We start from the raw sequence: 14,597 nt of genomic DNA on the forward strand, positions 1-14,597 counted from the left end.
GATGCAAGCATGGATGAAATCAAGTGGAACAATGTGCATGATGGCATGCTAGAGTCATTGAAACCGGTTATTTTTTCTGGTTCAACATCTCGGCGTCGTGCTGGCCTTCATGAACTTCATGAGAAAATCCTATGTAAGTCAGCGACTTTTGGTTAGCCTTGCTCAGCACTTGACTGATTGCTCCTGGAAGCACACGAGTTGCCAAAGGAACTAGATAGGCCTCTCCTAGATTTGCTTTTCGGAACATATCCTATTTACGTTGATCGAGATTCTCGCCGAGATGCGCAGCGATGTATTCGCGATATATTTCAAGCTCCGATAGCGTCCGTTGATCTCAAAGATTTCGCGAATAAGCTCCACAAGGAATGTTATAAGCCAGCAATTGCTGCTGCCAATGCCTTCGTCTTGATCGAGTGGTGCACATTGCTTTTGCAGCACCTAAGCCAACGCGAAGCAGAAAACCCTGAAGATGCACCCCAGCTGGCAGTGAACGTTCTATCTGCAAATTCAAAAGCACTGGAAACGTGTCTTCGGTCATCTAAAAAGGAGGGTCTAAAACACTCTGCTATCATAGTGTCTAGACGCGCTTTGCGAACCGTTCTATCAAAGGAGGAAACCGGCGATGAAGTGGTGCGGCGACTTGTTCGTGTGCTTACCAGCGAGACGGGTTCAGGATTTAGAAACGCTCCCTACCTCGGAGTTCTATCTGGAGTTTGCGCGCGACTTCCCAAAAGAAGAGCTGTTTTAGACGATGTGAAGCCTGCCATTTTTCAATTCTATATCAAAGATATCATTGGGTCTCGAACAGTGGTTCCTAGCCACATCGCTGGAAGTTTAGGCGACTTTTTCATCTCATTTGCCTCCGCGGAGGATCTCCAAAAAGAAATCTGGCCATCACTTGAAAAGGCTATGCTTAGGAGCCCTGAAGTGGTTTTCACCGGCATTATTCCCTCTTTTGTGGCTGCAATTCCACGCGAGATTGAACTGTCCGAAGTGGTTTCCACACGACTTAGTAAACCCCTTCTTTCGAGCTTTAAGTCCGCCAGTCAAACAGTCCGGCAAGGGGCAGTCAAAGCTTTCGAGGCTTTGATTGCTAAATGCAAGGAAGAACAGTGGCTTCTGAAAATCATCGATGAAGTCATTCTCCCTTTGAAAACCTCAAGAATTACAAATGTTGAACATCGCGCGCTCCAGGTACAAGTTCTCAGCATCTTTCATTGTTTTCCAGAGCTGTCCCACAGGGTACTGTCGGGCCTTTCGCCTGCCCTTGCACGTGAGAGTAATGAGGCCGCACTCGAGTCAGAGGTACAGGCGTTTTGTCACCACCTGGCATATCTGATCCGTTCTCAATCCACGATTAGCAAGGAAGATTTCTCTGTTGTGGCCAAAGGCTGCGCTGAGAAACGAAGTGCTTTTCGCAAAATTTGGATTTCTAATGTTGGAGAGGTCATATGGAATCTTGACCGTGATTCCTTGTTCTCTTCATCGAGTGTGAAGACCAATTTCCTGAAACCGGTGGTGGAAAAAATTTCAAGTTCATTTGACGAGATAAACGCCAACCCCCTACCTGCAGTTCAAGGTGGAACTATTTCAATAGCCTATGTTCTTCTGGCCCTCTCATGTCAGAATCTTCAAGGAGGAAAGCTAGACGATGGCAGTTTACTCCTTAATACTGATGTCATTGTCGGCCAATCTCTATCATTATCTCTGAAACAATCTTTCTTACTCAATCCCAGGATCTTCACAAAATTGGCCTCAAAAGACGAGCTTGCATGGAATATTCGCGCGTTATCCGGAGTTTCATCAGAGGCTGCCTTTCAAGCCGTAGACCCAACAGTGAGAGATACTTGGGCACAAGCTTTTATTTATGTAATTTCCTCCGCAGCTACACCTGAGAATTTGCGAGAATCTGCGATTTCCCATCTTCGCAACTGTTATCTCAAGAATCCGCAAGTGGTCGGAATGGCCATCATCAGCGCGATGTGGAAGTGGTTGCTCGCCGTTAATACAGGAGATAAGGATTCTGCTGCTCTCAGTGCAGGGACAGGCGGTGATAAACTCCTCCTTGTTGTCAGAGCTATCACTCCCAGTCCCAATGTTGTGGATTCCCTGGTCCTCGATCGTCAATTAATTGAACTCCTGGTGCTATGCCGCCCAGAACTCATCCCCAGAGCTAATTGGATAGAGATTACGCTGAGAGCTGGTGCGGATCCCGGCAAAATTGCCCAAAGCTATCCAAAAGAATGCATAGCACAGGTGCTTCTCGCTACAGAAGTGAGTCGTAGATTTTGGTATTTCAGCCACGCATCGACCTTGCTAACACGATGTTTAATGCAGGACCCAATTCGATCTAAACTATCCAAAGGAAGGACGGCGGCGTGGAATGCTGCTGCTGACCTTGCTTTCGTGGCGCCCGATGTCATGATGCCTATACTTGTGAAACAAATTCAAGAGGATCTCAACATAGACAGGATTACGAGATTTGGGCCCACTGACATTGCAATTGCGCGACATTCGGGAGAAACGCCCTTCATCGACGTCCTCAGTACCAAGACTAAAAGATTACCTGGCAAAGGAGACAAGGATTACGACACTCTTAAATGGGAAGCAGAACTTCGAGCCGAAATGGCTCAGAAACGTGGTCAACACCAGAAGAAGCTAACACCAGAAGAGCAAGTTAAGGTCAAAGCGCAGTTATTAAAGGAAGCAGAAATTCGAAAAAGTATCCAAATTCAGGAGCAAATAATTAGGAGAGGAGCCGGCATCGTCGAAAGTCTCGCTAGAGGGCCCGCCACTGAAGCTGAAGAATGGATAAACCAAGCGGTTAACTGTCTATGTCGGCTTGTCGAAGTTGACGCGGGTGCTTTAGTCGGCAGTAGTATCTCCGAAGCCTATGTTGCGTGTACCAGCCGAATATCCAGTCGCCTGGAAGAAATTAGGCCGTTTATTGGAATTGCTACCCTTCGGTCTCTGGGCAAAACTTACATGCCTTCTGACCTTGAAGTAGAGCCACTAGGAAGTACGTGTTATTTATGCTAAAGTATTTAGGGGAAAGAAGTCTCTAACTTTCTATGTGCAGCCCTCGTGACTCGAATTCTTTATCGCATCCGACTCGCTTCGGAGCAGCGACCATTCGATGTTGTTTCGTTCGGAATTATGCTTCGGCTAATAATTGTCGTTCTTGAAAAGGATGGCGTTAAGGAGGCCGCAGAAAGCCGAGGGGAACAGATCCTTCTGGCGCTTGAATTTCTCACAATTCACGCAAATCTATGTATTAAGCCTTGGCCTAACGACTATTTGCCATTGCTAACGACTTATCTTAGTTTCCGACAGCAGATTGCCGAGAACTGAAGTCCTACGAACATTGATATCTGCGATGCGAATTCATGCAGAGCATTATAAGTTAATGCGAGATCTTCTGATTGATATTTGCCGTTCTGTAACAGACAATGTCCAACCGGATGAACTCACGATCCTACTTCAAGGAGTGATAGTTCCAGAAACATCAGTTCGGACTGCGGTTCTCCAAGCCATCGAGGCTGAGATTGACCTCACTGATCTTGACTTCTCTGAGTACATCTGGCTCGGATGCCATGATCATGTTTCTGAAAATGCGGAAATATCCAAGGCTATATGGGAAGAGAACGGCCTCGAAGTTGATGCGAACTCGCCCGATTTTATTATGGAGTATCTCGGTACGGCCGATTCGCAACTGCGGGGTGCAGCAGCAGTGGCTCTCGCGCATGCTTGCAAGTTCAGCCCTTCTGTATTTACGACTACTTTGGAGAAGCTTGAGACCAAATACCAGGATGAAATTAAACCAAGGGCTCCAGAAACGGACGCATACGGTATGCCCAAGAAGGTAGATACTCCGGACAATTGGCAGCTTCGAAGCGGAATAGCTTTGGCTCTTAAATCTATGGCCCAGGGTTTTCATGGAGATCAAATCGTTGGTTTCTTACAATTTTTAATCAGCGAAGGCCCACTTGTTGATCAAAATGTGTCAGTCCGACGGCAAATGGCAGAAAGTGGGAGTGCGGTCATAGCTTTGCATGGACAAGATAACGTCGAGGAACTAATGCATCTATTCGAGAAGACATTAGAGACGTCCGACAAAGCGACTGAACAATCAGATTGGCTTAACGAGGCCGTTATAATTCTATACGGCTCCCTCGCGCGCCATCTCAAGAGTGGGGATAAGCGGTTGCAGACGGTCATTAAGAAACTCCTTGCTGCCCTTTCCACTCCATCTGAAAGTGTTCAGTATGCTGTTTCGGAGTGCCTGACACCCCTCATTCGGCTCTCTCCTATAGAGACGTCTGTCTATATAGACGAGTTGGTGGATCAGCTTTTGCACTCGAAAAGATACGCTACAAGACGCGGGGCTGCGTATGGTTTGGCAGGTATTGTGCATGGAAGAGGCATATCTGCTTTGCGTGAATTCCGTATCATGCCACGGCTCAAGGAGGCATCCGAAAATAAGAAAGATCCAAATGAGAGACAAGGGTCACTCCTTGCTTTCGAGCTCCTTTCACTAGTCCTCGGCCGAATGTTTGAGCCTTATATCATTCAAATACTACCCCAATTACTAACTGCTTTCGGCGACCCCAGTGTTGATGTTCGTGATGCATGTTTAGATACTGCCAAAGCGTGCTTCGCTAGCCTAAGCTCTTATGGTGTGAAACAAATTTTACCGACTCTTCTCGAAGGCTTGGATGATCCACAGTGGAGGAGTAAGAAGGGCGCCTGCGACCTTCTAGGAGCTATGGCTTATCTCGATCCTCAGCAACTTGCTGTCAGCCTTCCCGACATCATCCCTCCTCTCACCGTCGTCCTCAATGACAGTCATAAGGAGGTTCGCAATTCCGCGAATAGGAGTCTTCAACGTTTTGGAGACGTCATAAGCAATCCTGAAGTAAAAGGTCTTGTTAATATTTTACTAAAGGCCCTTAGCGACCCCACGAAGTATACAGACGAGGCTCTGGATGCTCTGATTAAAATATCATTTATTCACTACCTAGATGCGCCTTCGCTGGCACTCATTGTGAGAATCCTCGAAAGAGGACTTGGTGATCGATCTACAACAAAACGGAAAGCTGCTCAGATCATCGGCAGTCTGGCTCATCTAACCGAACGCAAAGACCTTACCTCGCATCTCCCGATCCTTGTTGCCGGCCTCAAAATCGCAATCGTCGATCCTGTGCCTACTACTCGTGCAACAGCTTCGAAGGCTCTTGGTTCTCTCATTGAGAAACTAGGAGAGGAAGCATTGCCGGACTTGATCCCAAGCTTAATGACTACTCTCAAATCAGATACCGGAGCGGGAGATCGGCTGGGCTCTGCTCAGGCCCTCTCCGAAGTTCTTGCCGGGCTGGGGACATCTCGACTCGAAGAAACCTTGCCATCAATCTTACAAAACGTATCAAGTGCCAAGTCTGCAGTTCGAGAAGGATTCATGTCTTTGTTTATCTTTCTTCCTGCTTGCTTCGGGAATAGCTTTGCTTCATACCTCAACAGAATCATTCCTCCCATATTATCCGGTTTGGCGGATGATGTGGAGGCAATACGAGAGACTTCCCTTCGGGCCGGTCGCTTGTTAGTTAAGAATTTTGCTACTAAATCGATCGATCTCCTGTTGCCTGAGCTTGAACGAGGCCTTGCAGATGATAGCCACCGTATTCGACTTAGCTCTGTTGAATTAGTAGGAGACCTCTTGTTCAACCTCACCGGCATTAATACCAAGGCAGATATAGAAGAAGAGGATGATACCGCCGCTCAAGCTGGCCAATCTTTGCTTGAGGTGCTTGGTGAAGATAAGCGGAATAAGGTCTTGTCTGCACTTTACATATGTCGCTGTGATACCTCAGGGCTTGTTCGAAGTGCTGCAATAAATGTATGGAAGGCTTTGGTTGCCAGCCCTCGAACTCTCAAAGAACTGGTGCCGACATTGACCCAACTCATCATCCGTCGCTTGGGGAGCGCAAATATGGAACAAAAGGTTATTGCTGGAAATGCATTGGGCGAATTGATCAAGAAAGCGGGCGAAGGCGTTCTCTCAACCCTGTTGCCATCACTTGAAGAAGGGCTCCTGGCGTCCACTGAGGTTGACGCAAGGCAGGGAATCTGTATCGCTCTCCGTGAGCTCGTCATCTCCTCTTCTGGGGAATCTCTCGAGGTGTATGAGAAGATTCTTATTTCTACTGTTCGGACAGCGTTGCTTGATTCAAATCAAGATGTCCGCGAAGCAGCCGCAGAGGCTTTCGATGCGCTTCAGCAGGCCCTAGGAAGGCGTATTGTTGATCGCGTATTGCCGGATCTTCTTAATTTGTTGCACACAGACGCAGAGGCAGATCGGGCTCTCGCTGCTCTTCTTACGCTCCTGACTGAAACTACGCGCGCGAACATAATTCTTCCTAATCTTATTCCGAGTCTTCTTGCTAGTCCCATGACGAGCTTCAACGCAAAGGCACTAGCATCGCTGGCTGAAGTCACCGGTGGCGCGCTCACTCGAAGGCTTCCAAATATTCTCAACACCCTCATAGACAATTCTCTTTCGACAAAGAACGAAAAGCTCCGGCCCGAGATTAACAGCGCCTTTGACACAGTCCTTAATTCAGTCGATGAGTGTGATGGATTGAATGCGGCGATGAATGTCATGATTACACTCATGAAACACGAAGACCACCACAAGCGTGCAGCTGCCGCAAACCGCTTGTCATCGTTCTTCGGGAAAACAACTCTCGACATATCTCGTTATTACCCTGAGTTAGTTCGGGTATGCCTTATATCGTTTGATGACTATGATACGAATGTGGTGGCCGCAGCCTGGGAAGCTCTTAGCCAATTAACGTCACATATGCGGAAAGAAGAAATGGAAGTATTGGTGATTCCAACGAGACAAGTCCTCCGGCAGGTCGGCGTTGCAGGTGCCAATCTTCCAGGATTTTGTAGGCCCAAGGGAATCAGCGCAGTCTTCCCCATTTTCCTTCAGGGTTTGCTGAATGGAACTGTTGAGCAACGGGTGCAGTCCGCTTTAGCTATCGGAGATATCATAGATAGGACCAGCACCGAAGCTCTAAAACCGTTTGTGACACAGATCACTGGTCCATTGATCAGAGTGGTTTCAGAACGTTCAGTTGAGATCAAATGTATGGTCCCACTGCCCATATGTGATGAACTACAAATCTAATCGCTAAACATAGGCGCGGTCTTTTTGGCTATCAACAAGTTGCTGGAGAAAATTCCACTCTTCATCAAACCATTCCTCCCTCAGTTGCAAAGAATTTTTGCTCGAGGCCTGGCAGACTCTAGCAGCGAGACATTGCGGTCAAGAGCGGCTAAAGGGTTGGGAATTCTTATCACTTTGACGCCTAGGGTCGATCCCCTTATTTCAGGTAAGAAAGCTTGTAATCTGCTCAATATCACAAAGTCTAACATCTTTATAGAACTGGTCGCTGGTTCCAAAACGTCGGACTCTGGTGTGAAGAGTGCTATGCTCCGCGCCTTGCATGAGGTGGTCGCTAAGGCTGGCAAAAATGAGCGACGCATCCAAACAAGCCATCCTTGAGCTCATTGATGATGAATCGGCTGATCGTGATGGTATGCCTTACCTCAGTTCCATAAAAATGGTGTAGCTAACTCAGTGCAGAGGCAACGAACATCGCCAATGCCCAGCTCGTCGGAGCCCTTATCAAGTCACTTCCAGAGGCTACGGCCGTGCCACTGATTAAGTATGTTCTCTCTAGTACAATTGTTGGATATTGGTGCTAATAATTGGACAGGAACCGCGTTCTCACATCTCACTACACACACCTCTCTGTCCTCGCACTTAATTCTATTTTGGCTGAATCCCCGAGGTCTATAACTGACACATTTCCCGATGAAACCCTATCGACTATATGCGAAGGTATCAAGCATAAGGATGTAAGTGCATGCTTTCTCTCCACGGAGTTGTTTAGAATATTAACTTTGATAATAGGTGTTTATTGCCGACAACAGTGTCCTGGCTGCCGGCAAGTATTTATTAACAACAGATATTGATCGGGATGCCGAAACAGATAGAGTTGTGCTTGAGGCTTTGACATCAGTGATACCACCCGGCAACCCGGCTGATACGCGTCGTGTGGCTTTAGTAGTGCTTCGCACAGTCAGCCGCTTAGAGCCCGGTCTTGTTGGACCACACCTTTCTCTACTCATACCACCCGTATTCTCTAGCGTCAGGGACCTAGTCATCCCCATCAAGCTTGGTGCTGAGGCAACATTCCTCGCCTTACTGCAGGTGGTGGATGCCGGAAGCGTCATTTTGATACATACCTCCAGGGACCGGGGGCGGGCCTCCCAATGACAACAAAGCGAAGCATGCAAGACTATTTTAAGCGCGTTGCTCTGCGTCTTGCAACCCAAGCTCGCGAACGAAGGGATGCAGAAGGCGGTGCTGGAGGCCTCGACTTAGCGAGCGACGAGGCTGACGATGAAAAGGAGCTTTGGAGCGTGGGAAAGGTGGATCTGGGCGATTTCTCTGAGGATTAAGGCAGCTACCTAAGATGTGGCTCAGATGGTAGCTATTAGTATCTAAAAACAATCTGTACACAATCCCTCGTGCTATTTTGCTCCATCCCAACGGACCTTGTCCTCGCCTTGAGGATTGGCGGTAGTTTAGATTTCCTGTTTGGGTAAAGTCGCGCGAAGCCCTAAGTTGTGGAATTTCGTCTCGCTTAGCACATAGTCGCTTAGTAATCGCCTATGACAAACCTTGTTCCACCCACATCCTCACGCACTGCTGTCGACGTCGAGATTCGAACAACCATCCATCGACAAACTCGGCTATCGAATTCAACGGCATCAAGATGTAAGTTAATTATTGTCCCTGCGATAATACCACACCACTCGTCTGCATATTTTACGTGTCCCCCGATGTACCCGAAGTTTTTGGCGTCAACATGAAATTTGAAAGGGATTAGAGCACTACGCAAGGCGAAATTCACGAGTTTTGGCTGACGTTTTGATCTCGTTTTCTGCCAAATAGGGTCAACCTTCGCACTCAGAAGCGCCTGGCCGCTGCTGTTGTCGGCTGCGGCCAGCGCAAGATCTGGCTTGATCCCAACGAAGTCAACGAGATCTCCACCGCCAACTCCCGCCAGACCATCCGGAAACTCATCAGCGATGGCCTGATTATCCACAAACCAGTCACGATGCACTCGCGTGCGAGAGCTCGTGAGCTCGCAGAGGCCCGCAAGATCGGTAGACACCGAGGCTTCGGTAAGCGAAAGGGTACAAAAGATGCTAGAATGCCCAGGTACGTTGCGATCTACCTGATATTCGCCGCATCGCGATGATGTAGCAGCAAGCTCGATGGAGTCCCTTGGTCGGTTGTTGTTACCTTTCTCTATTAACACAATATGTTTCGTTACAGCCAAGTCCTTTGGATGCGCCGGCTGCGTGTCCTTCGCCGTCTCCTCGCCAAGTACCGTGCCTCCGGCAAGATTGACAAGCACCTTTACCACGAGCTGTACCATCTGAGCAAGGGTAACACCTTCAAGCACAAGCGTGCCCTCGTCGAACACGTACGTCCTATAATTCCATTTGACCAAAGTCTACACTATCGCAAAGTTTATGCATCCTTTTCCATTTATACTCTTCTCGCCCCCCGCTTCACCCAAGAAATCGCTTTGGAAATGAATGAACATGCTAATAAATATCTCTATAGATTCACAAGGCCAAAGCCGAGAAACAACGTGAGCGTATGCTTAAGGAAGAGATGGACGCCAAACGTGCCAAGACCAAGGCTGCCCGCGAGCGACGACAAGAGCGTATCGCCGCCAAGAGAAACGCTCTTGCTGGAGAGACTGAGGAGGCCTAATAAATTCATTGTCTTTGATTTAATTTTTCCTTATCAAACATTATGGGTCAATGGCAAGGTTTTTATTTTGATGATTACACAAAAACGAAACATATTATGCATGAAGCATCTGTCTTTTTTTTTTTTTCCATCCATCTCCAGCCATTTTGTCCATCACCCCCCTTATATTTTATTTTTAAGCCGCTTTTCACTTTTGTGCCATATCCCATTCGTATGTGCTATTCCCTCTACACCCATATTCTAGGATATGGCACAAAAGTGAAAAGCGGCTTAGGGGAAAATACCGATAAGGAATTATGAATGAAAAGACTTTGAAATCAATTCTTGCTTTGTTCCTGCCGTTCTTTGCGCTGTGGCGAGTATGGTGATAGGGTTCAAGCCATATGGTTTTGCCCGTCTCGCCTTTCCATTTGGTCCCATGATTGGGATCGCTGGCTGGACTAATTATCACACGAGTCTCCCTGCTCACGGAGCCGTAAGACGGCCAATGGGATAGAAGCGGGGAGGAAGCATCATGGCAGTGTAGACTAAGTGTTTCGATGTGGAATGAAGAGACAGGTTCTGAGCCCGAAGTGTCGTCAATCATGGTACAGTAACTTTGTGCAAGCCATTGCCTCATCCCGACCCGAGCCTTATCGCTAGTCTCTCTTCGCTGGCGTAGGTGATGTTTAAATACTATCTCAAGACGAAAGGCAACAAATCTATATTGAAGTTGGCCTGATTGTAGGAAAGTAAATAATGAATAGTAGTAGAAAATATTCTGACTATATTTCTAGTCAGTATAGAAAAGTAGCTAGAATATATTTTTTTTTCTTGTCAGCAAATCTAGGAAAATTACATCAAATTTTGAAAGAGAATTGGTGTTACATGAAGGATATAGTTCGAACACGTTGGACAATCAGAAACGGTCTTCAATTTGATAGGCATATACATTTTCGGGTATCAAAGTGGCAATATTTCGTAATCTCACAATCCCACACATCTCATCATATAGAGTCCCATCCCCAGCGAGATCAGGTATTGGCCGAATATGATCACACAGATCACTTCCTCGATCTGCGGTCAATTCGACCAGTGTGACGCGCGTTTTTTCCATCGGGATAGCACCGATATTGTGATCTGTAGTGAAGTCTTGGAGGAAAGAATATTGCTCGCACCCTGACCACGAAGTATAATAACACTACTGCTGCAACTCCGCGTGTGTCTAGGATTGTAGCGTGGCGGACTATAAGCAGGACTTTCCAATCCGAACCATCAGGACGATCAAGCGTACCATTTAATACAGATCTATTAATTCTGGGGAGGTAGCCGGAAGAGGATTGGCGAGACTCGGAGGAAGAGGCTTTGAGAAGCTCAGGGAACGCAGTATCAGGGAGGGTGCTACGTGCTTATCTGCGGCGGAGAACTTGGTTAGTTACATTGATCCTGTCAATGGTGCCAAGTACAGAAATGGTGGCAGCGTTCCATGTTCCTCAAAACGGTGCGTAGAGCTTTTCTATGCCATCGAGTTGACTAGGCGCCGATTTTCCCTATGAACCCGCGTGCCGTCGCTCAACAAGGCGCCTGGCAGCTCAACCACTCTGGATCTTAAATAACTTTTTCTTGATGGGAATGAACTCGAATTAAGACCAAAGAGGAGCTCTATCGATGCCTTGTTGCGGGATAATCACTGGTTGTAAATTTTCGGTACATTGTGCATTGAAAATAAGCTCTTCCTCTTTTTTTTGTTTTTTTTTGGCTTTATCCAACTAAGTAAAGTTGGGCCAAGTTGGGGTTCGCAGGCAATCTCGTAAAGATTTCCCAGATACGTCCCCAATGTGGTAGTGTCTACCACTGCTGAAACCTGATTTGCAACTCTATTCTGTTGAGAGAGGATACACAATCCTGGGACAAGAGAGCCCAAAGCGAAAGCTCCAACTGCTACGACAACTCTTAGTGCTAAGCGTTGATTAAATTCTTGCTTTGCAGGAATACTTCTAGCCTCCTGGCGCGGAGAGGAATTGCAAATGAACGCAGGGATAGTCATGGCAGGCACGAAACGGATTTAGTAGACCAAGTGAGAGGCCGTAGATAGTGACGACACAAGTTGTCATATCCCAAAGGATAAGAAATTTTCCGTGGGCCTGGCAGTAAATAAGTAATTCTTGCCTTCCAGGGAGGTCCAGAGATCTTGGGCTCAGAACAAAGGCTCATCGGGTATATTACCAGGGAGATAAAAGTCTGAGATGCTGAAAATCCCAGCGCGGAAGAGAAGCCGTTAAGTGTGAGCATCACGGAGTCATATAAATATCTTATAACGAAAGTTGATGCCCATTGGGATGATGAATGACACGGACAGGCGCAGATCAGCTCCCCCGGGTCTGAAGGGTGAAACACTGGCATCAATGGATGATTCCAGAGTGGTTTTTGCCAAGTAGACCATGCAAAAAAAAAAGCTAGAAAGATGCAATGGCCGTTGGAATAATTCTAACTGGCTCAGGGCCGGATGCAGGAAACATAGGGATCCCTCCCCAAAGTCCAGCTGATGGTCTCGCGGATCAGAAAGTATCTTTATGACGAAAATTTCAGAGGAAAAAAAGGAAAGAAAGGAAGTGAGGAGGGTTGAGGGAGTTAACTCCCACAAAAGAAGTATACAGTTACCCGCACGGCAGCGCGAAATCCGCATAGGTTTTGAATGTGGGCGCGATGATCCCAAAAAAAAAAAAAAAAAAAAAAAAAAAAAAAAAAGGTATCACGGGGGGGAGACCCATCACTAGCTTCCGAAGTGAAAGACCTTCGAGCTTCATATCACCACCCAACAATCATCGAATAACATTCTGGGAAGATTGGGAGCTGAAGAGAGGTTTGCGGCTGCGTTGATTTTCCGGGTCACTGCACTGAATGCTGGCAAACGCCATACTCCGTATATGTACTCCGTACGGAGTAGTTAAATTGTAAGGATGCAGGAAAAGAGCACACGGCGTAGTCAGGCCAAACGCCAGGACGGTTCCGGAAACAGGATGGACTGTCGACCTGTCCGCCACGGGTTTCCCGCCGGCGATACTGGCGTGGCCCGCATCAAACGGCGGATAACCTGGCATTAGTTATGGAGTTAAGCGTGTAGTTAATACCATGATCTGCTGGTGGGTGGGTGTGCGAGGGCTAAATCCTATTCCGCTCGTGAGCACGGCCATCTCACTGACACATGCCAGGAGGCTTCACGTCGTCGCAGCCGTGCCGCTGTTTGCTGGAGGCGCTGAGGCGACGTTCGAAGCGACGAAGTCGATACATACGGCGCAGCACAGCAGCCGGTATGGCACCGGCAAGTAGCTTGCCGGAAGCGGAAAGTGGGTTTGGTTTCTGGCTAGCCTATTCCGGCAAGGCGCGGGGCGGAGTTTCCGGTCCGGATTTAGTCAGCTGGCGCTAGCGCGGTAACTAGTTAGCTTCCCCACGATTACCAATATTTCCAATGATACGCAGCCTGACTGGACAATGGCGGTCGCCAGGACTGTCCAACGGTTCGCTGGCCGTTGTAATTTTACAGCAAGCCCAAGGCGTCACGGCGTCACGGCGGCGCAGCGGGCGAGTTGGTGAGCTCTCCGCTCAATCGACAGCTCATCCGCCATCTGGGAGACTGTGAATGGCCCGGGCTTCGCACAATTCTCGACTGTCAGGTTCACGATCTCGCTCCCATCTCGCTCCCTCCCATTGACCAAGCTACCTGGGAAGCTCTATCAAACCCTCTTCTTCCCGTAAAGTTTGTGGAGCAACCCATAACCTGTTCCGTTCTCGCCCATCCTTGTATCTTAACACGCATCCCACACACCAGCTCCCTTCATCTTGAGAAGCTGTCGGGCCGTCAGTTGGACTCATCCTCTCCCCTCCCTCTGCTCTCTCCCTGCGGCACCGTCTTTCAGGCCCAGGATCACGCCCTTTCTACCGCATTGAACCCACGTTACGCCCAGTGTTTGGTTCTCGCTCCCTTTTCCCATACTCCAGCTTCAGGTGAAACGCTGTTTTGAATATAGCCCCGCCGAATACCAAATCTGGCTTTGGGTTGCTAAGGTATCCGCCTTGGATCTCAACCGAAATTCTAATACCTGCCCGTAACGAGCTCTGTCGTCTGGGAGCTGTGTGTCGATCTATTTCTGTGCAAGTCTTGTGGTGTCTTGTTCCCCCGCAGGTTCTCGCGGGGTTAGGTTCTCTCTCGCAACCGCCATCATGTTTGCATGGGGAGGTGGCATTGGTAAGCCGAACCCTTTCAGTCCAACTCGCGAGATCGCTGGCCCTTGTCAATGCTCTCCGAGGTGCAAATTGCTGCCCATACCCTCATGTCAACCTCTCTACTCCCCGCTATGTGACTCGCTTTGTGCAAAGGTAGTGGCTGCTTCGCCACGCCTAATCGTGTCTTGGCGCCCGCCCATCAAAGTTAGGTTCAGCTAGGCTGGTATTCGGGACCGGGACAGGATCCCATTTCCCATTGAACCTGGTCCCGGTCCCGAATTTAGAAACAGCCGGGATCCCAAATATGAAATCTCAGTCCCATGTCCCATCCCACTCAAGAGCTTGAGGTCCCGTTCCCATCCCTATCCCAGAAATTATTTCCCGGTCCCATCCTCAAATAGAAAATTATGTCCCACATCCCATCCCAGCAGAGATGGTAGACTCCCATTTCCCATCCCGGCCGGGTCCATAGTGGGACCGGGATGGGACCAGGATTCCCGGTCCCATCGTGTCAAATTCATAGGGAAGAGTCAAA

General features: G+C 48.2%; 1 protein-coding gene across 1 annotated transcript; it reads left to right on the forward strand.

Moving 5' to 3' along the window:
• Positions 1-9: 9 nt before the first annotated feature.
• Positions 10-10,443, forward strand: D8B26_008399 (uncharacterized protein; the record flags this gene model as incomplete). The annotated part of the gene is made up of 16 exons (XM_066125847.1): positions 10-133; positions 191-2,274; positions 2,338-3,019; positions 3,080-3,271; positions 3,324-7,148; positions 7,203-7,394; positions 7,446-7,478; positions 7,558-7,599; positions 7,649-7,730; positions 7,782-7,923; positions 7,979-8,296; positions 8,353-8,499; positions 8,679-8,848; positions 9,026-9,295; positions 9,413-9,563; positions 9,707-10,443. 16 exons carry the CDS (start codon positions 10-12, stop codon positions 9,857-9,859), a joined length of 8,607 nt encoding a protein of 2,868 aa, XP_065981931.1. The 3' UTR covers positions 9,860-10,443.
• Between the last annotated feature and the right edge of the window lie 4,154 nt (positions 10,444-14,597).

This window comes from Coccidioides posadasii, chromosome 7 (genome assembly GCF_018416015.2).
Source record: "Coccidioides posadasii str. Silveira chromosome 7, complete sequence".
Classification (NCBI taxonomy): domain Eukaryota; kingdom Fungi; phylum Ascomycota; class Eurotiomycetes; order Onygenales; family Onygenaceae; genus Coccidioides; species Coccidioides posadasii.